General features: G+C 42.1%; 1 protein-coding gene across 1 annotated transcript; it reads left to right on the top strand.

The window, feature by feature from the left end:
- The first annotated feature begins 1,360 nt into the window (after positions 1–1,360).
- On the top strand, positions 1,361–17,203 carry LOC139341090 (rho-related GTP-binding protein RhoQ). Its single transcript, XM_070977417.1, has 5 exons — positions 1,361–1,934; positions 2,276–2,334; positions 9,432–9,596; positions 12,061–12,156; positions 14,259–17,203. Exons 1-5 carry the CDS (start codon positions 1,793–1,795, stop codon positions 14,418–14,420), a joined length of 624 nt encoding a protein of 207 aa, XP_070833518.1. The 5' UTR covers positions 1,361–1,792; the 3' UTR covers positions 14,421–17,203.
- The last annotated feature ends 9,459 nt before the right edge of the window (positions 17,204–26,662 follow it).

Below are 26,662 nucleotides of genomic sequence, written 5' to 3'. Positions count from 1 at the left end.
GCACTATGACAGAAATATCAAAGAGAAGAAGGAGATTGTAATGGTCATGTCTTTGCTCCTAAGGGGCTATATTTCATTTTTCTTGTTTTACTATATGATGACTAAACAGATGGCTGGTGAATGAGTATTGGTAATACTACACGTCACGTAACTAATAACATGTTCTTTCCACAGTATTTCAATCATATTTCAAATATTTCACTGATATTTCATTGGTATGTTTGATCCCTGTATTGATCCCTGTAAAATGGAATATTTTGTTAACTGACTGTGGAATCCCCCTGGAGCTTTCTTAGGACCCTTGGAGTTCCAGACCGTCTCTCTAGGAGCATGTGGCAGACAGAGAGAGAGAGAGAGAGAGAGAGAGAGCATGACAGAAAAATAACATGCATGTGTGTGTGCATGCTCATTCCTTTCCATTGGTAGGGAGACGTGCTTTATTAAGATGGTTAAGAGTGCACTAATTCAAGGAGACAGCCCACACCTGGCCAACTGCACCACAGAGGTCAAATCTCTGTATCTCCCCTCCTTCGTTCACAAACACATACCTCCTCCTGTGGCGTCTCCATCTGCAGCTCCCCGGCCCCATCTCAAATACCCCATCCATCCTACACACACACACACACACACACACACACACACACAGACATACACACACACACACACACACACACACACACACACACACACACACACACACACACACACACACACAAAAGCGGTAGCACATTATGAGTGATTCTATTCATCTCCTCAACCACAAAGTCATGTGAAAAGCAGACAGAGACTTCCCTAAACTCAGAACCTAAATGACTTAGGAGTTTGACTGAAGTTACAACAGTTCAGTATCTAAACAAACAGGTGGTATATTCTTACATATGCTGGGCTGCATGCCCAGCCAAAGTATCACTTTTTTTTGGAAATTAGTGATAGCCAACCTATAGAATGATGTTACTGCCATGTTTAATATTACATCATTATAATGTTGCAGTATATTCCTGCATGGACTCAATGAATCCAGCCTACAGTGGCCTATATCAGTAAGGTATAGGCTGATAGTCCTATGCCTATACCCTATGGTGTGTGTGGTAGTCCCATGGCAAGTTTATAATCTTATATTTAAGGATATTGTTCTATTTTCCAGTGAGGCTGTCTTCTAATATTCCTGTTATTCAATACATGGACCAAAAGCAATGATATGTTTGCATAAAATCTCCCCAATAGGCCCATATGATGTCATTTCTTACAGTCCTTGGTCCATACATCCCCACCAGGCGGAGTGTACTTTATCCAGAGCCCCTTGCTTTCAAATCCAAGCTCCGCCTCTCCAGCAAGCGCACCCACCTTGTCCACCAGCAGCACAGTGCGCCAGGCAGCCAGAGCACAGGCGTGGGGCTCACCGGGGAGCAGGCACGAAGAAGCGGCAGCAGCGCGCACTGCCAGCGGCGGGGCTTCTCGCAGGAAAGACGGTCGGTTCGTGGTTGGGGAGGGGGACCCGTTTAAAACCTAACAGGACTTGAGAGGTCCTGTGCATTTTACCAGCCGTGAAAAGGGAACTCCTTCACGGCCAATTCTGGGAGTACCGTAACCGGTGTTGGGGAGGAGGGGAGAAAGATGCAGTTCCAGCCCGACTCGGTGAGCCGCGCAGTCCGCCTCCGACGCTGGTGATGCCCGCCGTGCGGGTATCACCGCCCAGCAGCAGCGGCAGCAGCAGCGGTAGCAGGAGGAGGAGGAGGAGGTCAGGACAACAGGGCGTCGGGGGGCCGGTGATGATGGTGGTAAGGTCGGGATCATGGCAAACGGAACCGGTACTATCATGTTAAAATGCGTCGTGGTCGGAGACGGTGCAGTGGGTAAAACGTGTCTTCTGATGAGCTATGCCAATGACGCCTTTCCAGAGGAGTATGTACCCACAGTCTTTGATCATTATGCAGGTAGGAATACAATTGTTCTATCATTCTGTGTATCATAAACGTCTAATGATATCATGGCACACTGAACTGCTGCTGTTCTGTGTTTTGTCATAATTTCTCAGATTAAAATCCAGTCAGAGTGAATATAAGGTTGCCTGAGTCAAATCCCCGTTTCCTCTGCCACTCTTTCTCTAACTGCATTGGCTTGCATCTGTTGCTATAATCAAAACCACTTGTTTGCCTTCTTCATAGCACAGAGGGGTTGGGGACTCTGATCCCCCCCCCCTCCCTTGCTGCTCCCCCTCCCTACCCTCACCCTCTCTCCTTCCTCCTCTCAACTGCTCTTTGTCATTTTCTTGCAGTGAGTGTCAACGTCGGTGGAAAGCAGTACTTGTTGGGACTGTATGACACAGCTGGCCAGGTACAGTGTATTTTTTACCTCTGGCCATGCGCCAAGCATGTCAAGGACACACTCACACATACTGCCTCTCACTCTGTCTCTATCTCGGCCTCCCCATGTGCTCCTGGGACCAATAACTATCCGACGATGCCTCCAACACGCCCACAGGCTTCATATTCAGGCCAGACACTAAGCTGCAACAGGTGATGGCTTTCGCACATGGGTTTACTGCCAGAGTCTGGTGTGCCATGGACAGTGATGGTAGTGAAGGGTTTCAATAGTTCTATTATGTGGAGAACAGGGCTCCTATGTCCAGTAGTGATGTCACAGGTTTGTTAATAGGGCTGCCTATTGCCTGGGCCTTTTCTTTACAATGTGCCATTCAGCAGGAAAGAGTTAAAACTGTACTGAAAATGCAAAATGCATCTGGCGCACACACACACACACACACACACACACACACACACACACACACACGCACACACGCACGCACGCACGCGCACACACACACACACACACACACACACACACACACACACACACACACACACACACACACACACACACACAAAATAATGTATCCACTCAGCAGAAGAGCCAGTGTAAACACACAAAGAAGGAGGAAACCATGTGAACACACATGACACAGACAGGCTCATTAAGGCCCATCAGTATTATGCCATCAGAACTTCCAGTTTTAGGGCAAAAATGATTGTTTAGTGTGTATGATAGTTCAGATGATAAGACTAGAGCTGGAATGTTTAGCTAAGCAGTCGATCTACGCAAATCAGTTGGGAACAAATTTGAGAACCGATCAACTGCTGTTGAAAAATGTTGTTAAATCAACAATGAAAATAACTTTCAGTTGCAGGCAGAGATTACTCTGAATCATTAATACTCCCCCCACATCAGGTGGAACATTGATCCTGTTATTTTAATCTAAAAATCAGAAATATTAAAGGTCCTGTGTGAAGTTTTTGACCACCAGCAGCAATGTTTTTACAAGTGGGTCCTGGATTTGTTTGCGTTGTGTGTGTGCTGCATGTGGGGGCTGGTTTTGATGCAGATCCACAGTTGGCAGTGGTTCACAATACTGGCAGCAGTATGCATACCCACAGTGTGTGTATAGGTGAGAAAAGCTGAATATAAACACAGACTTTATTTGTTTACAAGACAGTCCACAGGGCACCTTTAAGTGTTTGGACTCCCCTCAGCTGTACTGCAAGGCTTGTCAGCAGTGGTGCACCCGTTCTCTGCCCCAAGACCTTTAACCTCCCGTCCTTCCGGCAACCTAAAACTGTACGCATGTCAAATGCTGAATAGTTAACGCTTTCATCAGGGCCGTACTTAACTGTGTGAAGTCACAGTGAGTCACAGTCTGAAATCTGATCCGTTCATCCTTCAGACAAAAACTAGGTAGTAAGAGGTCAGCCGGGGGATATTCAGCCTTCTCTCTGTTCTGTTCATTCATGAATGCTAAATGCACAAGTCCAAGAATAGCAAATCACAGGCACCCCCCCCCCCCCTCCGACCCAAACAGCTACCTGTGGCTGCGCTATATTTTCTTCTCGAGAAAACAGATGGTAAAAGTGTTACTACGTTGTAAAAAGAGGAACACAACCTTATTGTCCATTCTGCCGTGTTTGAGAGGGTGTGTGTGTCAGAGGAGGGTTTGTTTTTAGCTGAATAAGAGCGTCTCTGAAATGGAGAAGTTCTCCCAGATGTCTGCCGTGGGTGCTGCCGGCCGCTGAGAGTAGAGTTACTGCTCTTCAAAACGCGCCCCTCCACCGCCCCCCGACTCCGCTGACCTCTTTATGTGGAGCACAAGGCCAGCTGGTAATGTTTATAGCTTCAGCATCTGATCAAAGACCTGGCGCCCCAAAGAGAGAGGGAGCGAGAGAGTGAAAGGAAGGCAGAAAGAGGAAGAGAGAGAGAGACAGATGGGGGAGGAGGGGGGTGGACCTGCTCAGAAAGTGGATAAATTCAGTCCTCTCAGTTTCATTTTCTTTTGCCCTTCTCTCACTCAGTTTTTAATTTAAAAGTCTCCCTTCATCGTCTCCACCTCTGGCCTGCGCTGCACATGTTCGATTGACTGAAGCTCCCTCTAATGTTTATATTCCTGGCGTGGCCGGGGCTCCCACAATGCTTCACTGCTCCATGAGGGTATCGGCAGCATTGCGGATACATGCTGCCGTCGTGCCCTCATCGGATGGGATTCCATGCTGTCACATCGGTGCAGCATGTCAGGGCCTCATAATCACGGCGTGACATTGAGCTGAGTGCCACTGTGCTCTGTCTGCTGTTGATACTGCTTCCCTGCCTTCTATTGTCTGTGTGCTGCCACGCCGCTCCCCCGGCCGCTGCCTATTGAATTATTCCATATGGAAGGTCTGCAAAGTCTGTTTTGCTGAATGTGACGAGGGAACAGAGGGGAAAGTCTTTACTTATTCATTCATTCTCCTTCTGCTGCTTCTGCACTCAAGAACATCCAACGTTGCTGCTTGAGGAGGAGCTGGAGGAAAACAGGAAGTGGATGCTAAGTGCTGTGGTACCTAAGGAAGCGCTTTAAGGAGAGGAACTCAGGGGTTGCAAACCTGTAGGACCCGTTCCCTGCAGCCCTATTAACCCGCGCTTTGTTGTTGGACTGTTCCTCATTTGCTCAGCCTTTCAAATGCCCTCACACTCAACTGCACATCCTGTAATCACTTTTACCACTTCACTTCACCCAATGTAGCCCCCTCTCTCTCTACTGTTTGGTGCAGTCTGATGAGTCTTATTTGACTCAGCAACCCAAAGTGGCCCAGTGACCCTCAGACGTCTCAGCGGGAGTGGGAGGGTGGCAGGTGGGGATGGGGGTGAGGGTTGGAGGGGAGTAGTGGAAATGGTTTTACCCAGCTGGAAGCCTGTCACCACTCCGTAGGATTACTATAGACGCGCCTCAGCTCACACTTTCAACTAGAGATTTTACAGTTTGCTATTGTTCTGTAGGGAGGGAACATCCACTCATTTAAAGGGCAACAACGATTTTAAGTTAGCAATAAGTTTTTAATACATTCATCTCTCTGACAAAAAATGTAAGAAAGTAGCAAAGAATGTCCTCACACTTTTTTCTGAGAGCCCAAGGTGAAATACCAAATTACCAACAGTAATTCAAACCAGACAAACGCTCCAGGGCTGTGGCCGCTCAGGGGACCCAAGGCTGGAGGCCATGCCGTTGTGCATATTCCTCAGTGAAATGGGTTTTGGCTGTTTTCACACCTGTGCTTTTTAGTCTGGTTTAATTCGCCTCTGCTTTGTTTTCACCCTTGGTGCGATTCATTTTGGCAGGTGCCAACACAGTAGTCACACTTGGGTCAGGACCAAAACAACTGCACTGAGACCCCAGAGAGGAGTTTGTCCCGGTCCAGTCGCAAACTTTGAGGTCAGTTTGGGCTAAATGACATGTTGTACATGCTCAGTATTAGCTCCCTTGCTGGTATAGTTTTGCCTGGTATGTCGCCCAGATAATTACCATGGTTATGAGCCAATGGCACCATTGCTCAATGTTAAATTGCATAATAATGTTTCTCTCACAGAAATATGCATTCATACATAGCATAGAACCTTCTTCTTCTTCGCCCCAAACACATGTGATCAGTAAGTGGAGTGAACGTCCTCACGTGGTTTGCGGTGATGCCTTTTGGTTTTTCACAGGCGGAGTAGTACTTGCAGTGGTGAGTGACTAACCCTTTTTTGGTGAAATCAGTGGAATTTCTGTTCATCAACTTGGCCAAGTAATCATCTCAGCAGGACATTCTTTTGAATTAGTATATTTTTATTTTGTAACATTTTATGAAAAGGAGGTGAGCCAGTGTGAAAAGGATGTGTATAATGTCTTAATTTATGTTTTACCATGCACAGTTTGCCCCCCTGCAATTAACTGCCATTTAAGGCATTATTATAAAGGCATTAAACTGTCAGATGTTTGAATGGAGTATGGCAGGATGTTCTCACCATGCAGGCATGAATAGACATGGCGCATCAATGCTTGGGCTATGATTAACGACCGTTTATCACCATTAAAGGACCACTTAAAAAGAAACAAGCATAAATAGTTTTTTTTTTATTCCAGAGGTTAAATCCAGTTCTGCAAAATGTGCAGATTTGCAGATCAGAGACAGAACTTTGTGAATAGAAGCGTCTGTGTCTGGGCTTGCGTTTCTACCCGGCGGCCATGTTAGAGCAGGCATCTCTGACTCTGTTGACACAGCCAGTTTATAGAGCCCCGAGGAAGCGATAGGAGTGGAAAAGCAGAAAGATAGAAAAGAGAGAGCGGTGTGGTGGGGGGACGATGGAGGAGGGAATGACTCACTGATATCATAGCACTCATATGTCACTGAGTCAACAGAGCACAGTCACACAGCGAAGCTCGCACACTGGCCAGATGAAGACGCAGAGTCTTGCCCTGATGAAAATGAATGGACATGTATGGAGAGAAATCAGTGTTAATAGATCATACACACACACCAAGCGACTCTCGCTTCCATTTCTTCTGTCGCTTCTTTCCTCCCTTTCCACTGATCATAATATTTACTGTACACTCCTGACTGCCTTGGAAAGACTGCTATGCAGCGTCTCAGTGATGTATTCATGAACTGTTGACCTGAACTAATAAAACTGTATGACATAATTCTGGCGGAAACTTCTGTCCAAAGCACCTTCACAGGAGCATGAGTGTAAACACATCTTCACTCAGCGCTGATCAAACTCAAGATTGAGTTACGTGGGAGTATCCACTCTGTCTGTGTCTCACTATATACACTCTGAGAGACTAGCAGGCATGCTGTCTTTGGTAATGTGTCAGGGGTGTACTGTGAGGAAACTGTGTGAGGGGCAGAGATGGGTCTCAGAGAAGCTCCGGGCCTGTTTACAGTAAACTGCTGAGCGACTTGCGCTGTGTTCCTTTATGTCTGTGTCTCACCGGGGAATCGGAGGATTCACTTGAGCAAGGAAAGGTCACGAGCACACAGAGACACATAAACACACACAGTGGGCTTGATCCCACGTGACAGATATTATGTATCAGTGGGGGCAGCACAGAACGTATGTGCATGCAAAAGCAGTATGTGCTGTTACATGTTCTTCCAAAGAGGTAAAATGAGCTGCATAAGTATTAGTGTTACTCTGCTAGCGTGGCTAAAAGTTTCAATTGAATTTTCAGGATATAAACTATATCAGGATATATGAATCTTATAACATATACCAGATGAAATTCATCTATCATGGTATGTGTTTTTTTTTTTATTTTTAAAAATCAATTGAGTAATTCTTAATGTATTGAATTACTGGATAAGAATGTCTGCAAAATTCATAGTATGTCATCACATTGACGCAAAAATCTGGGAAACAAATCATTTACGTAAAGTAGTCCCTCTTATCGATTACAGCAGTGGCCAAGATGACCAACACCCCCCGGGAAGGACACCACAGTGTAAACATTATAACCAAATCTGTGAAGGTTGACAAATTTATATTGTCTCCATATACTGTATGTCAGCCCGTCCCTAATTTTATCCTTATCACCGATGATTATCTCTGTCAGATAAGTGCACACAATTCGAAGTCTTCATGTTGGTCTTTCACCAGCTATACCACTGAAAATCAGACATGTCTCAGAGTGTTTGAGAATCATTCCTATCATTTGTCTCAGCTTGCTTGGAGCACCAGATGGTTTGCATTCATTACTGAGTTATCACATCAGGAAAGTGTCAGGTAAGCTGTCGGTCACAGTTGCTTAAAGGGCCGTGATTGTCAAAACACTCTATCATCTCATGTGACAATCCCTAACCCTCTAAGACGTTCACAACAGGCGCTGAGAATGATTTGAAATGCCTGCGTGAGCCAGCTCTCTGAAAACCTGTGAAATACTGCGCTCATTTGCAAGTAAGAGTAAGAACAAATCATACATTTATGAATTATATCCACTTGACCCACTCCAGTGAAGCGTAGTTGAGTCATCTGCAGTACGAGCATAGGAGTGAAGATTTGTATGCTGGTTTCATCATCTACTCCAACGGAATATAAAGCCAGAATTTCTTAAATTCATTACGCAGGCAACAAAAGATGACACACTAGCCTGGCTTATCTACTGCTGTTTGGAGAATCCTCTGACATTCAGGTCATTTGCATAACCAATTCCCTAATGTGTTTGTGTGAGAGGGACTTGGAGTTAGAGCGGTGTGATTGTATTGGACTGTCCTGCGTGTGTTTGGCAGAGAATGGGACTCGCTGAAGGCATCGGAAAGAGAAACTGTCATGCCAGCGCTCGGTTGTCCCATTGCAACTGTCTCTGGCGCAGTGGGACATTGCATCCAGTGTGCTTTGATTTCGGGGATGTGGACAATAAATTTTCCAGACAAGAGAGTGAGGCTGATACACTTGGTTTGATTTGGTCTGGTTGAGTCATATCTAATTACTGGAGATCCATTGATTGCACGTGTCTTCGAGCTAGCAGCAGAAAACCATCCCAATGTGTGCCATCAGGAGAAGGAATGAGACGGGTCATGCATATTCATATTTGTGCAAGTCGGACACTCTGTCAAAAGGGTTTATCTTTGGCGAGGACAAGAGAGCGCTTGATGTGGCGCACAAAGGACAGTATTGCTTCTGTGAATTAGCCATTTATGCCACACAAATATCTGAGACGGCAGCGTGTCTGGTTTTCAGTGTCTTGTGCTGATGCCTTGTGCTCAGCTTGCATTAAAGGACTGCAAATGTGAAATAATCCTTAATTGTGTCAGAAAGAGAGGGCAGAAGAGAGCAACGCTCATGTGATGGTCATCTTCTTCACATTCCTTCCTCTTCATAACTCATTTTAAAGTGCATTTTTTTAAGTGTAGCATTCTTGCCTTAATAATCAACATTTGTATAAAACAGCCAAAGTCAGCCCTCATGGCTCCAGTGAGGGGTAGAAGTCTGCGTTTGGAGGTCACTTTTTGCACACTTGAATAATTCATGAGAATGATTTCTCAGATATTAAGATACAGAACTGAATTGTGTCTGTTCATTGGCTCCTTTATCCCCGGCCACCCTGACTTCTCATCTCAAATGTTAACCAGCACTGTCTCCTCTTCTTCCAGGAGGACTACGACCGCCTCAGGCCATTGTCCTACCCAATGACCGATGTCTTCCTCATCTGCTTCTCGGTGGTAAACCCTGCCAGTTTCCAGAATGTGCGTGAAGAATGGGTGCCGGAGTTGCAGGAGTATGCACCCAGTGTCCCCTACCTGCTCATTGGCACGCAGGTGAGTGCTGTAATGCTCTGGTTCCACCACAGGTGCTGGTGTTTAGATCCAAATCGCTGCTTATGTGTGATTTTTTTATTTATATGTGTAAGATATGCCAGGATATTCTGAGATACAATAATAGAGTCTGTCACATCAGTACCTCAGCTACATTTTTGTCATTTACAACATGTTGATGTGAATGACATTCATATTTTGAGCCTGAAATTTGCATTCAGTTTGTAAAAGGAAAAAAAATGGCTCCACATTGATGACAGCTCATCTGGTCAGTTTTAATGGACTGGGTTGAAATATTTCATGTCATTCCTCAATAGATGTAATGAAAAAATACATAGAATATTAATTTCCTGAAAATCACAAAAGATCATGTGAATGCCACCTTACTTCGCCTATTCTGTTTCTTATTGTGCAGCCTAAGATAAGATAAGATAAGATAAGATGAGACTTTATTGATCCCACACCAGGGAAATTCAGTCATTACAGCCAGCAAGTATTAAAAAGAGCAAACACAGCGGCATAAAAAGGTCAAGGTAAAAAAAAGTGTATGGGATACAGAATAGAAAAAACAACTATGTATACTGAATGTACATGTGTACAGATTGTAAAGAACAGTAAATGCCATAACGTCCTACTGCCATAAAAAGTACAATTGCTTACTAACTGCTGTCGAGAGTGTTGTTTGATATAACCAGTGTAATCACATCTGCTGAGCCTCAGATGCTGAAACATGCTCAATATCCTGCAAGGGCCAGAATCAAAAGCAATTCAAAACGAGGCAGAACATAGAATTGATGACTGTAGGTGAAGTTTCACTATGTTCATAATGCAGGTTATGGTGAATCAGTGAAAAAACTACGTGTGAAACTGCACTAGGTACACAACTTGCAAGACAAACTGCCATTGAGGCATCCTTTATCCCCACATCTCTCCCGATATACAACATGTAGAGCATTCTGGAGCAGACGTTTGGGCAATGGTAGAGAAGTGCATTATGAACTGGGAAGGGGCCAGAACTGTCACATCTAAAAGCACCGTGTACCACCACTAATTTAAGGTGGCAATAGAAATGTGAAACAGGCCCAGTGGACCATAAACAATGATGAAATGGCCCAATAACTGTCCAACACCTGGGATTTGGTTTGGAATGGTCTCGTTCTGTCTCAAACAAACCAGCAAACTTCAAATATTCATGAAACAAAACTAAGAAAAACAAAAGAAAAGAGGCCAAGTAACACCATTAGGTGGTGCACATCACACCTTTGATTTAAGCATTCTAGTCTGTAATAGCTCGTAAACTGCACATTTGAGACTGGATTGACATTGGTTTGGTTATATTAGCCTTGAGAAAATAGTGATGTGATCCACAAACGTCTAAACAAAAGTCAGCTCATGATGGATTCCCAGCATTTGAGATGTGAGACTGAAGCAAAACAGTAACCCTAACCCTAACCCTGTAAAACCAAAACAATGAGCTGAAAGATGCTAAAACTGCATTCTGGTCAGAATTTTCTGAGGGTGCATCAGTGCAGTTTTCAGCAGAGGTGATTAAAAACCTGGGCGCCCTCAGTCTTACCAAACATTTGAGACAGCCAGTATAAACCTGCCTGGGGACCTGAGGCTGATGTGGCTCATATGGGGTTAAAAGCTCTGCGGTGTTGCGTAGCCCTCCCTTCCAAAAAGTTAATTATTAAATCAGAAAAACTTAAACCAGCAATTAACTTAAGCAGAGATGCTCAAGCTGAGCTAATGTCTTGTGATCTTCAATAGAGGAAATATTAAGCTCATGAAGATGTGAAGAGATGACACTGATCCTAAGTATTAGATTATTTTCTAAGCCTCAGAACCCACTGCCAATACCATACGTCCTCTTAAAAATGAGCTGACTTGTGGGGGATTTTTGGTCTGTGTTCCCAGGCAACCAAATGCCAGTGCAGCCAGGGCCCAGCAGTGATGAGGAGGATGGAGTGGGTGTCTGATTTATCTTGTGTCAGCTGATGTTTACTGGCCTTTTATCAGTTCCTGTCATAACTCACTCTCCGCTCTTCTGCTGGATGCTGATGTGCGCTGTGCACATGAGCATCATGACAGCGAGCCACGCTGCTGCAAATCACACCAATCAAGAAAAGGGTTAATGAAGGTTGCTCTCAGAGAGCTTGTGCAGGTGGATGCATTTATCATAATTGGTTATTTCTGAGATGGGGATGAGTTTTGTGTGTGCTGAGCGTTGCAATGAATAAACAAAGAGGAACCTTGTGGTTGGCTGTGAAATCGCTTTGCACAAGAGCAGGAAGTGTGGGCCAACACGGCTTTGTTGCAAAATGAGAAAACAGTTATACAGTTCAGCTCTCATGGCTATGTTTAGAAACATGGAGAAAAGTGATACCTGATTTGATGTCGACAGATCAGACAAATCAATATGAAACCATTAACAAAGTATTTCATTTATGTCCCTTATCTCTTTCAGATTGACCTTCGTGATGACCCCAAGACCATTGCCAAACTGAATGACATGAAGGAGAAGCCCATCGCCACTGAGCAAGGCCAGAAACTAGCGAAGGAGGTTTGTATGTTTAGCAGACTGGTGAATTAATACGCAGCTGGTGAAAGAGAGTCGAAGCAGAGTTGTAGAAGTTAGCTGTCAGGTCCAGTTAGATTCCTGCGTGTTGATTTGACCCCAGAATGTCTGTGTAGGAATTTAATTTCTCCTGTGAAATGCCTGGAATCAGATCTCTGTACATTCTTTGCCTTGAAATCAATCCAGGAATACATTCTGGGTCAACATGGATGCCCAGAGGAGTTCAAGGCTGTAGGATGTAGATACCAAATGTGGTCTGTGATTAATCGCTCCTGTCAGACAGAAACCGAGAAAAGAAGTCAACCGTTCAAAAATCACAATCTAGGCTCATTCAAAAGTTGACGTCCACACAGTTTTGGCAACATGAGATGGGATTTCGGTGGGATTGAAGTCTCATGGGAGTCATGAAGTTTTCTGAGGTCACAAGGGTCCATGTATGATAATTGCGAGATCTTTGAAAATCACTCAAATTACAGCTATTTCCTTTAATGTGAGCAGTATTTTACCTTGGACATTATCACCTACAGCTTTCCGTTGCTGTCCTTTAAAAACTGCTCCGCTTGGATAGAACAGGGCTTTTATAAAGTAGTTTGAATCGTGAAATGTGACGAGCCCCAGCCCTTTAATGTATTACCATTACATTCCAGTCACAGAGCTTAGCATTCATGTGTAGAAAAAATGAATCCCCAGCAATGTTTGAAACAACCCAGAAGGTCATTTAACGACACTGTTTTGAAGGTATTTGCAGAACCTTCAAACTCCTTTAACAATCTGCATGAAAACATGCAAGATGAAAGCAGGAATTACAACACATTTTAGAAAATATGCTTGTTAAATACACTGTCTTGCTGAGAGCTAGAAAAGCTTGATACGACTGTCATGTCTGTGTGCTAAGTATGAGCTACTGCCAGCAACCAGTTATCTTATTTTAGCATAAAGGCTGGAAACAAGGGGAAACGACTCACCTGGCTCTTTCCAAAGGTAACAAAATCTGCAGCATCTGCAAAGCTCATTAATGAACGCTCTGTGTCTCATTTGTTTAATCCATACAAAAGCCAAAGAGTAAAATTGACTTCTGGACCATAGGCCCCTTGTGCTAAGCTAAGATAATCAGCTGCTGGCGGTAGCTCATAATGGCCACATAGTGGCAAGAAAGCAAACAAGCTTATTCCCCAAAGACTGGGTTTATGTAAAGACATGAGAGAGGGTCGAGGTGTCCTGGTTAGAGGATGTTGTACTGAAGACAGTTTGTATTTTTATTGTATTTTCTACATTCGCAGAGAGACAGTGGAGCTGTTTTACACAGACCAGACACTGGAGGTATTTTTAGCTGCCAGTTACCCAAAGACCATGTTCATCATGTAAATGCCCACGACATGACGGTTATGGTCATAATGGGCACTTATTTTAATGAGACTACCATGTAAAATTGCCATCATTACATAATGAGGTGCATGTCTGAAAGGGGCTGCAGGGATACATACATAAGGTGCAACATGTTAGCAATGGCTGGTTTTTCTGCAGTTGAGACAACTTACTGTTGTTCACTACTCACCATTAGCAGCTAAAGTTACCCAATAATATCAACCATAGCCAAAGCAGCGGTGCTGCCTGAGCATCTGCTTCTCTTTGCTGTGTTTCCTCACTGATGGAGAAGAGTGTTGTATGCTGCGAATGTGATTGTTAAAAAGCATGATGTCACCCATAATGTCCTCTGAGCAAACTAAATGTAATGTCAAGTCATTTGGGGTGTTTGCATAAGCCATCCAAAAGAAAAGCCATTCAGTGACATTTTATTCTGAGTTATGTGTGGGACTATTTCTTGGCAGGGCCCAGGAAATTTCTGGACTGTGCAACCCCCCATAAAACAGAAAAGATGTTTTTACACTTCCTCTTTGTATGAATCAAACAAACGATTTAGAATGTGTTGGTTTCCAGTCTTTCTGTTAAACTAAACTTTTGGTCTTCTCATGTAACTCTGAGCAGTATAGCAACAGTCTAACTATTAGTATAGTAACTGCTGGCTGACCAGTGCATTGTACAGGAGTTGTTGACTGAGGGCCCATCCTTTCTTTTATTCCCATCAGATTGGTGCATGTTGCTATGTGGAATGTTCAGCTTTGACCCAGAAGGGCCTGAAGACAGTGTTCGACGAGGCCATCATTGCAATCTTGGCTCCCAAGAAAAAGAAGGGAGCCCTGAAGAGAAGACTGGGACCCCGCTGCATCAACTGCTGTCTGATCACGTGATACATAAACCCAGAGATCGTTCAGCCGCCAATGATAAACCAAACCTCGACTGAAGGCAAAAGACACCAGAGAAAAATGCACAAAAGAGAGGACTGAAAAGGACAAAACAAGAGCTACTTTTAAGCTGCAGGGCTCTTGAAAGGCCATAACTCTCTCCTGCTGTCCAACACAAGTTGAGGATGCAGTTTACTACCAAAGGAGCACAAAACCCAAGTCAGTCTCTTCTTCAAAAAGACTTTTTGCCTCAAAAGTACCTTCTTTTATAACCATTTGTAATCAGTTTTCCTGTACGAAATTGTTGTAAGCTGTCATACAGAAAACACAAAATGACAATTTTAAGAGAAATGTTACATTTTAAGGAGTTCGTATTATTTCTATGCTTTTGGAAGCTAGATTATTGATCTGTGAATCTCTCAGTATAAGAGCAGATTTTCAGGTTAAGAGAAAGCCTGCAGCTGATGAATGAGAGGCTGACTTAAGTGACACTGTGACAGTGACCAGGATACATTTCTGGACATAAGGGCCCAGTTCTTTTCTTTGTTTTTTTTTTTAACCTTGTGCTACAAAGACTCTGCTGGCCCACAAAGTCTATCTACACCTATTTGTCAGTTGAGAACGTGCAAATGAAACCACACAAGGTGATTTGCGTTGTGTGAGGGTAACACAAATGAGTGAAATGCTGTTCAGTCAACACATTTCGGACCTGGGACTGTGTTATGTTCAAGTTTTAGGGTCTTGTTTTGCCTTATGAGAACTCCATTATTTTATAGTGTGGCATGCCAAAATATACTGTAAGTTAGGACTGGGCGGAGGTCTTCATCAGGAACTGAAGAGGTCTATTATCCATTTTTAAAATATATATTATCCAGAGTTTATGATTCTATATCTCGAAAATGGAGATGATTTAGTATGTGCAAATATTATTTTGTCAACTGATAGCTTACTTTTTTTTGTTGCAATTTTGTTATCCTGCAATAATGTTTTATCATTTTATCACCCTTAAGAAGGTTTTGTAAAGAGAAGAAAAGGGATCTCATTTTAGAAATGAAACTCTGATTCATATCCATCATCAAAAGATATCAAATGCACACTTTCATCAAAATCAGGGGGCTAAGATGACCCGATGCTGTATATCTAATGCACAACATGAAGCACAGTCGGCGCCACTTCATTTCCCTGCACAACAAAGCACATTCCTCTGCTTTTCCACACTGTCCCTCTCCCAGAAAAGGCAGATTGAAGCACAGAAGATACACACTCTTCCATCAGGCACAGGATGAGCATAGCACACCATTCACCATGCACAATCATGATCCATCCAGTCTCTAAAGTACTTAAATGTCAGCTTTTCATGAAATACAGGAAAGACGTTATTGAAAGGGTTCGAGAAACCGTTGGCACCAGCTGTTCGGAAGTTCAAACTTGACCTACTTTCAGTGTTTACTCAGTGGAGATTTACACTTTGCTTAATTGAAGTGGGTTGCACCACCGAAACTAGTTCTTAGGTTGAGATTAAGTGGCAGGCGTAGGTGTTGCATAGTCAGCTAACCTAACCGAATGACAAAGATCTTGTCAGCTTGCAGAGGTGTTTGTCCTGAGACTTTAGAATTAAGTTTAATAATGATGTAAACTGGGAAGATTTCAAATTGTATTGTGCAAAACCAACACAATATATCTCAAATTACAAAATGGTAATAGTGTTCGACTAAAGACAAGCTAAATAACTCTAGTAAGGCTAGCATCATCGGATATTTCCAACATGACCAACTCTGACAGTTTCTCTCCATGTACGCATATAGAAATAAAGCAAAGTCATGCCGACCTTCACAAAGTATCAGAACTTAAGTTTGATATATCACTAACACTGTTCTTTTTGCCAGTTACATCCCTTCATGCTCCAGTGTCTCTGTACAGATGTTTCCTAGCAGCTGATTTACTTGCTAAGACATTTCAAATCACTCACTTGCTAGTAGCCAGTCGTCACTAAGAGAGGATTTTACACACAAACTTAGCGATGGATTTACGAATAGCTGGTGCCACCCAGTTTGTAGTATAGAAGTCAATCCTTCAGTAGAGTTAAAAATCTATATTGGAAGTTATGAGGTCCTCACATGACAGCTGTGAAGTGTTTTATATAATGTATGGAAACAACATTAGTTTGACCACCAATCACGTACCAATCCTGTTTTTTAACAACAGGTCATCCCATAAGAATCCATTGATCAGTGTAATAAATTGACATTCTGCAACATTACAATTAGAAACTGAGATAATATGTGAAGCTTACCAGGATTTAGAGAGTAGATTAAATATTTATGAGCCCCCACAGCAATTGTATGCAACAAAGATTTCAAGCCTACATGTCTGTAATACTGTGGGTCATAACTTGATTGTGACTGAACTTTTCTTGCAAGCCAAACATCCAAAATATCGGCTCTTTTTGCTTTTATGCGTTCGTTATTGGCTTTTTCTAACTGTTTTTTCGAGATATTAATCAAAGGTGCCAACTCTTGCTAAATGACTTCAGTTCATTTTCTGTTCAGAGTCAGACATGATGATTGATTAAAGCTTTAATGTAAATGGTGCTCCTCCTCTCTGTCCCAGCCTGCGTTGTATAAACTTTCTTTCTGAGCAGCAGAGTGGATTGCAGGGTGAACAGCCTTCTTTTTGCTTGCTTACTTGTGTGAAGGTCCACCCTCAGGATCCAGGACCTAAGTGCCGCAGCCACCAATGCATTGTCCCATTGATGCTCCTCTCTTCTCAATAAATGTGTTTACTGTGTTAATAAGCCGGCTTGGGGGGTTTAACTTGGAGAGCGTCAGATGTGCTGTGGAACGCATTTATGAAATTAACTTTTGCAGTGTGTATTCCTGGAACTAAAGGCACTCATGTTCATTATGGGTCAGACATCACTGGGTTGACATAAGCGGGTCAGCAGAATTAAACACTGAGGCATGTTTGCATGAATAAACAGCAATGCTTTATGTTCAATAAGTTTGCTTTTATTTAGGAAGTTTATTTTTCTTTTCAACCTCTTGTAAGTTGATATTGCATTTATTTACCATTAATGCCACTCAGTCTGTACAAGGATGAGTTGTTTTGATCTCTGAAGCATGAGCGCCACTTGCTGACCACTTTTTTTTGGAAAGAATGTCCCTCCTTTCAGCTTTTTACTCAGGTATTAGAGGGCACTTTAACATGCACACTACTCCTTTACTCTGCTGCATGTGTGGATAGTTTACCATCTGAGAGGTTCATCAACCATTGGACAATCTATTGGGAGTTAAAGGTCCACTGTGTAGGATTTAGGGGGATGTTGGCAGAAATTAACATAATATTGATAATTGTGTATAATCACCTGAAAATAAAAATTGTGCTAGGTGAACAGAACCTCCCTTGATTAAAGCTTTAATGTAAATGGACAATGCAAGGGAGGGTGAGGGGAGGGGTATTCGGTTGGTTGCAATCTGCAACCTCACCACTAGATGCCGCAACACACTGGATCTTGAAGTTGGCTGTCCTTGTTTCACAGCATCTCAGAAATGTTAGTGCCATTTCTGAATCATACATGTTTTCTTCCATTCTGGAAAAACTAACTTGCATTAGGGCTGGAAAATACCATGAAATTATTGATCCAATACCAAGTAATACCAGGGCCAGAGCTACAGATACCAATACTGTTTCTTAGTAAAGCAGCAAATGTATGATTGTGTAGGGAGTCATGTGGTGCGATTCATAAGGACACAATACTGCTTTTAATGATGGTGCAGCTTAATTTTATTGAAAGCTTATGTCTAGTTACTTACTTACAAACAATGTATGGAAATGTTGGATATAAAACTGTCTTAAAGGTAATGCACACCACTGAGGCCAGATTTAGTGCCATGTACTAAGGGCCACACAAGACCCTATTTTGGTCTACAAATTAAGCATATATCAAGCATATTCTGAAAGAAAAAAAACACACGTTTAAATCAATAATTTAAAGATAAAGGAAAATAATAACCTTTTATGTTAATTTTCAGAAAAAGCTTTACATTGTGAAATGTACCTGAGACATATTTTAGCCTGTACTTCATATTAACACACTTCATATTCCAATGATTTTTTAGATGAATTCCTTGTATCTTATTTTTCCACTGTCTGAAAGAGCTAAATAGCTACAGAAAAGATATTGGCTGAAAACCTCAACCCTCTCCAAATGGAGACAGATGAAAAAGCATTTCTCTGGAAAAACTGGCAGATACACACATTGGACAGAACCAAGGGTGTTGCATGTTTTAATGAAGTGGACATTTCCCTCTGTAGAGCTGCCTGCTGCGATCAAAACTTCTCATTTCCTCACGTCAGCATGACACTTGTTAGAGTTTAACTTAATGTAAAAGGTCCAAACCACATGATTCAAGTCAAAGAACTTTGAGCTGCGACATTTTTGCAAATGTAGCTGACTAAGAGACTGTAGATTTACGCACTACATCCTCTCCTATCCAGAAGGTTTGTATCAAAACTGTCAAGGCTCATCTTTGAATTGCACGCAGTAATGTGCAGCATCATAAAAACAACTTGTTTACTTCCACAATCAGACTTGATTGCTCTGATCCAGTAAGACCTCCTCACATGTGTTGGATTGAAGACCCAGCTTTTTTTTTTTTTTTTAAATACAGTTGAGTCTGATTGGGAAAAGACAAAGACAAATGCTAACACAGCTTCAGTTGCTGCTGCCACTCCAGCAGGCTCCAGTGCCTCGTCAAATTGCTTCAGAACTGTGGAGAAAAAACACACACTGAATGTAACACAGAGGGGAAAGACAGGGAAGATGGAGGAAATGAAAGACTTGAATCAAACATTTGTTACCTTGAAGCCTCCTGCTGAAGAACTCAACAATCACTATAAAAAATAATGTGTTTTGTTCTTGCTGTGTGTGTGTGTGTGTGTGTGTGTGTGTGTGTGTGTGTGTGTGTGTGTGTGTGTGTGTGTGTGTGTCTATTGTCAACACTTACCTCTCAAGCTTGCTCAGACCAACCACTTCCTTGTTTGGAAGGCACGTTCTGTGAGCCTGACACAATGAAACAGCATACAATAAAAATACAAGGAATATGCTGAATAGCGCCTCTGTCAGGACTCTGAATAGCTCTGTATTTAAGATAGCTTGCTAAAGAAGAGCACCGAATGATGTTCAAAGAGAGAACAAATCGACGTCCTTCACAGTCACCACCTCATTGTGGTTTTCTTTACAGACTGAATTGTTCAAGATGGCTGTGGAGATGAAATGCAAGGTAGCCTATATATTCTTTCTCATTGGAGCAAATAATGATAAAAGCTTAATGTGACAAATGTGTCTTTTTAGAGGCTAGTAAAGAAGGAAAAGTCTTCAGCACATGGTGTTTCTTATGTTTGATTGTGGTTATAATGAAATGGTTGTGTGTAAAGCTGCGTTTACGGAATCCTCAATTCACTTTTACAACAATAAGATAAGATTTGTAGCATTAAGACCTCAAATGTTTGCCACTAATGCGTTTGCCATGTGAAATGTTAGCCTCCATGCATACTCGCCTTGAATCGTCTCCTGGCAGTCTTTTGTGAACAACTGCATGGCTTTGGCTGCGCGCAACAGTGTGACTAAAAGACCCAAATGCTCTGTGTTTTCTCCAAGTTCACAAAGCTATAAGCTTTCTGAATGAAAAAAAAAACTTGGTAACCCTAACCCTTGATCTGTGATTATTACAGTAACAATGTCCCAACGGAGGCCTCTGATCACCATGCAGATGGATTTCACATTATCTCACAGCTGATGACCAAGCGCCAAGTGATCCTGTGAAACCAGTGTAACTAATCAGGGGTCCTAAGATCAGCTAAGGTCACCAAAGACCATGATTGAAAATTACAGTGAGGGTACAACAACCCTCATCTGCTGACCCTCCATAGCCTTTTGTAGCTTATGTCTATAGTGCAAATACTGTATGTTTGGAGGGTGATTATATGGTGACATCATGTAATAAGCCTAGTAGTGAGTAAAATGCCAGTTAGCAGCACATGTCACCTTGAAAGCACAAATCTAGTTCTATGTGATCACACAGAAGTGGGGCCAATGCAAAACTGACATCATCATCTGAGAAAAAAAGAGGTATATAATGGGTTCTTGCATTACCCAGCTGAGCTGATTTGAACAAATCTGCATTAATGGGTTGATGCCCACAAGCTGTATAAAACATGAATTCTGTCTCTGTTGCACGTCACAAATTGAATACAAAATATGCACAATGGATTACTTCCAGACCTTGGTGCAGAAAGTGTACTTAATTTTCCAGGAGGTATGAAAAGTATAACAAGTTTGCAGCAACCCATCATGCAGTGACAGCTGCCCAGTTGAGCCAGGCATATACAATAATACAACAAACTGTTTGACAGCTGCTCTGTTAAAGGGAATCCTGCAAGATAAGGAACATCTGTCACAAACATCTGACTTCTTATATGCACTGGAAGAGTCGCATGAGATGTATGAACAGTTTACTCCAGCCCATGATTCTAGGCAGGGTGTGCCAGGACAGTCCTGTCATTTGAACCCTGTTTTCTGCCTTATTTTACCACATTAGCTAGTAAAATAGCAATGATATCACATAAACTCTCTGAGCAGAATCCAACAGGAACAACAACCTTTTCTACATATTGGGGATTTTATGGAGAGGTTTATGACTTCTCATTATGACACCACTGCCAGTTTATTAGGCACACCCAGCTTAAACCAACACAGTCTAGTACTACAGCTCTGTAATGAATCCAACATTCATGGAGGTACTGATCTGTTTTTACTGAAATTGTTTTATAGAGGTGATGATTCATTTTTGTGGAATTTATAAAGGATGTCATTTATGCTTCTGTTCGATTGGATTGCATTATACTGACAGGTGTTTCTCACATTTAAGTGGTCCTTGTTGATTTAAGTGCAGCATTAGAAGTATTTGAAATCTCACAGTGTATGATTACAGCATTGTCTGTCAATGCATTGTGCTCACGACAACATGTGACTCAAAAGGAATCTGCCAACATCCAATGTGACCAAGCCAGGGCCACATTAGAAACAGAGATATTGTTTCCAGTATACTGAAAGTGGAGACTGAAAAGCATTTCCCAGTGCAGTAGACTGGATCCTGCTGATCACAATGATATACAGTACACACATTTGAAGCTTTGTGTTAGATGTGATCAGCATCAGCTTCCTGGTGCAGTGCCCAATCATTTTCAAGCAACAATTATCATATCCAATAAAGACAATCAGGTTTTGCTTCTGATCATTACGCTGCCGGTCACGCTGTCTGCTCAGACGTGCTACATGCTGTTGTTTGATCTCCTCCACAACCTCAGCTTCTTGTTCTAGCTTCATTTTACCACATAAGGTGACAGTAAATTTTGCCTCGAACATTTTGTGTATCTCAGTGATATGTGTGTTGGGTTCTGTAGCCCTGGTTGATTTACTGTGTTGATTTTCTGATTCTGCAAGATAAGAACATATAGTTATTTGTTATGATAAATGGTCCAATATCATTTGATATTGTCTCTGAAGGAAATAAAACACCCTGTGGCTCTGGCTGTACAGGTGTGACACTGCCCTGAGCACATTTCAAATCACACATATCTGTCTAATGTACAATATTAATGGCGCACATGAATATCTCAGAGAAACCACATTTAAGAGAAAATAGTGACCATACTAAATTTCTAAGTGACAATTTGTTCTTAAAAACTGACTCCAGAAAATGGACTTTGCAGGATTGTCGTACACCTTTATTCATCCAGGGAGGCAATGTTCACTTTTCCAGGCAGGCCCGATTCACACCCACAGTTACAAAAATTCTCACCTGGAAGCTGCCTAGTACAATCACAGTGCTGGCCAGTGAGCAGCTCCACTGGAGCTTTCGAGGGTAAGGGCCTTGTTCAGTGCAGGTGATTATGCAGGGAAGAGTGTTACTCTTTCAATTTTGTCCAACAAGTACATGGATGAAAAGTTTTGTGTACATTAAATCTGCAATAGATTCTTTGGGCACTTGGTGGAGACACACAGTTGCTTATTTATCCATCAGTTATCCAGTCAATATCCAGCAGTTACAGAGCAGCATTAATGTTAAATCCAAGTCAAACAACACTATGAGAGCGGTGACAGTGAACCAAAACAGTCGAATTGTGGGCCAGACGGCCAAACCATGAGCTGAAACTCACCAGCCCCGTAAAGTTGAGGGGAACTGCAGAGCCAGCTGATAATTCTCTGCAGATTCAACACTACGAGCGATCCCTCTCACATTGTCACTTTGTTTTCACGCTGGTATTTGATACTATAACATGGCCTCTCAGTGACAGAGCGTGAATCCTAAACAGGAGTTCCTGAGAGTTGCATGCATTGGCGATACGTGAAAACTGACAGCGCCCTGAGGCAGATCAGTTCTGCTTTAAGAGGAGTGCTAACCAAAATACTGACACATCAGGGTTCACTTTAAGTATATTCGTCAGAATGAACCTGTAAAATGTAGTTTTAGACAATTTGGTGGTCGATCAGTAAGCTATTTTTATGGTGCAGTACACTCAGTAAATTCTACATACAGTATTTGCTCATTTGTGGGTACTTCTGCTAGAAGGGATCGATCAGTTTAAAAATATGTACAAATAAACTGGTACAATGAGGAAAAGTCATAAACATAATAAAGGAGTCTAATAATGTATCAATGCTGCAGTTGTGGTATATTGTTTGCACAGTGTTAGCTGTGACTGTGATCAGCTTTTTAATCCAGGCTGGCGCCCTCCCCCAGTGACTTCCCTCTGGATCTCAACCTGAATTCATGAGCCGCTGCACTGACAGTGATCTCCCATCACAGCCATGGAGCCCTGCAGTTCTTCTGCCTCCTATTAGGCTGAGCACTTCACTTGTGAGAATCTACTGATTACACATTTGTTTCTGTTTTGCTAATGTTGGAATCTTCGTTTTTCTTGGTCTGCTTCCATGATTGATTGCCTCACTCTTGTGTTTGCCAGTTTTATAAACTTTTCCTTGGACTTCATGTCTACTTTTGCACAATCTGTTTGTATTTTTAAAGTCACACTTTAAAAATCACAGATATACTTGCAAAGGCCTTATGTATTAAAATGTTACTGTGTATCACTGATGACAATCACCCAATGTTAAAAACACTGCACTGACTGCAACAGTACTGCTCACACAAGGATGTAAAGATATTCCTTATTTATGTAGAGACAGAAGTTCATTTTGTGATTTTTATGTTAACGTAATAATAAATAAAATACAATACAAGCTCTGAAATACAGTTGATTAATGAGTTATAAAATCATCTGTAAATCCTATTCAGGTATTCCTCATTTCACGGAATATTATTTCAGATTAAGATGAAAGTGATGACTGAGCTATTCATAAAATAGACAAAACAGGAGTCCCAAACATCATGTGAAAGTTTGAAATTAAGTGCTGCAGCAAAATAGGCATGCATCTAAAACTGGGATTGACCTGGTCCGGATAAAATGATAGATGATTAGCAAATACCACTCTGAAAATGCTGCAACAACAACAACAACAACAACAACAACAACAACAACAACAACAACAACAACAACAACAACAACAACAATCATAATAATCAGAAAACTTTTCAGACACAAATAATCAGTAAATGTGATTTGGATGTTCTGCCCTGCAGCCACAAGATGGCAACCTTGCCTTTGTCAACAGGTCAACAACTCCCACATCCTGCTCATCAAGAACAAAGTCAGAAAGAATTCATTTTCTTAACTTATTTTTGGTTGTTTTTGATTTGTCTTTTTAGAGACACAGATATACCTCTAATAACAGAGCAAGAAATCAATCAATTACAACTGCAATACTCCCAGAGCTACTCCCAAATGAGAAAGGATTTGATATACAATATCTCTCATAGCCAGGAAAAAAGGGCAAACTTAATATGAACAACAGTCTTAGAATAATTGGAATGAGGTCAGATCACAAAGCAAAAGTCAACAAAAATAACCCTAACCCAGTCATTTCAAGATCTGATATGTTTAAATAAACTGTTAATTATTCACTTATTGTGTACCCTCAGTTTTAGTGGACTATAAGAGAGATGTTGGACCAAACATACCTTTATCTAACTGTGTTCCAACATCATTAACATGAGGGCTGATGTTCCACCAATTCTTCAGACATCCACCACCAGACCTCAAAAACATTTACTGTCATGTATAAGCAGGCTTTTGAGCTACGGTTGCTGAAGAAAAATAATGATTTGAATATGTAATATGGCACACAGCACAAAAAAATCTTTGCACTTTTCCCGGTACACTTTACAAAGAAATCAAATACTCACACCCTGTCAAGCGCCTGCATCTATCCATCAATTCAATATCACAACTGATCTGCATCCAAATCTATTTCTGCACTGAGTGACTGCCCATGCCCAAACATTACCTGTCAACACATATGATTTGTTTTAGTTTATTTGGATGACAGACAAGTAGCTGGCTGCCATAAATCTAAGTTTACTATACACTTAAACTATATTCTCCTCTGTGATTGACACCTTATCACCTGAAACTCTCAAAGCCATCCTGGTAGAATAAAGTCCACCAGCTGCCGCTTCAATCATTCGCAAATATGCAACTAGTGTCATTGCATAAAAAGTAATCACTCCTTATTAGACAGAGTCACATGTGGAGGCTTTATTCTCTTTAGTTCAAGGCATGTTTCTTATTTATAGCAGAACTGATGTGAGACCATGGTATTATCACCACTTCCAACTGAATCACACTCATACACCCTGGACACATGAGTAAGTTATCATGTCCTCATTGTGGATTGCTTACAGATGACACAGCATAGACCTGGTAGGAGAGGTCCACGTTGACTAAAATAGTGTGAATCACTCCTGGCAGAAGAATCAGCGCTAATGCAATTCTCTTTCATTTCCTTTCATAAGCACAAATTAGATCAGCATCTCGGAGATGTAAAAGCTAATGTGTTCGGACTGCTGGTGATTTCCCCTGAACTCAACCTCAGCCCCAGCTAACTACTACATTACTCACACCACTTCCACTTCCCATTACGCCTCGTGTCATGTGCTCATGAATGATCCGACTCCAGGAGATGACCTAATGTGTGGGTGCGAGTGACTATGAATGCTCCTTTGAGATGTTTTGATTGTTCTAAGATTTAGTCTGGTATGACACATATTCACTGGTCTGGGCTATATAACGCCACATCTAATTCTCTGGCATCTTATGAGGGTGGCTGATTTAAATGTTTGGTTTAATTTCATTTAAGGGCACACTACTTTTTACCATCCTATAACTTTCAACAAGAACTGTATTTGTTATTAGTATCTTTTAACCCCCTGTCCACTGATTAGAGGGAAAATTTACACATATGATCATGGCCAGATTAACCTGCTGGGAGCTACCTAAGCCTCCCTTTCCTTTAACTGTCCATGTGAAATGTACAGTTTTTCGATGCAGGGATGTTACCTGGCCCCAGGTTTGCTTTGTGGTTATTTGACTGATTATAAATCATCTGGGGAATATGAAACACAAGCACAAAACTGAAATAGCTAAGATTTAAAAAGTGGATTTTGACACAGGGACCTTCCTCAAGAACGGGCCTCATTCACAGGATCCATTTAAAGACCCTTATCATGTCAATTACTATTGTGCTTTAGGCCTAGTGGTGCTATCTCAAACACATTTACAATTAAATGGGTAGAAACTGATTGATAAATGTGGAGCTTTCAGGGGCCCCAGTTGTGCAGCCCTGAAGCCTGTCCTGAACAATCACTAATGCATCCCTGGGTATGGCTATGGAGGGTGGGGGGCATTTAGTGAGAGTAATGTGATTATTGTGATCATTCTTCTGTGAACTCACACCGATCCTCTTTGTTTTGGGGTCCGCCTCACTTCTGAATCAAAGCCCCGCTGCCTGTCTTCTTACCTGGATGACATCAGCGAGTCAATGGTCCCTAACACAACCAGCATCACTTCACCTCTCCACGTTTCCAAGTCGCTGCCAGTGGAAATCCTCACCCTCCTCTCTCCGTTCATTGGTGACACGGGACGCCCGTCACGCGGAGCCAGCTCCGGGTCATTCCCTATCCGCGTGCTCTGACGGAAATGGCCGCTTTTTCCTTTTCCTCCATTGGACTGAGCCGCTGTCAGTCGGTTTCCCTCACGCTGAATGCCGTCCCCCTCTCCGGCTATCT

The sequence above is a fragment of the Chaetodon trifascialis genome, chromosome 13 (genome assembly GCF_039877785.1).
Source record: "Chaetodon trifascialis isolate fChaTrf1 chromosome 13, fChaTrf1.hap1, whole genome shotgun sequence".
Classification (NCBI taxonomy): domain Eukaryota; kingdom Metazoa; phylum Chordata; class Actinopteri; order Chaetodontiformes; family Chaetodontidae; genus Chaetodon; species Chaetodon trifascialis.
This window is presented reverse-complemented; position numbering and strand designations above follow the sequence as displayed.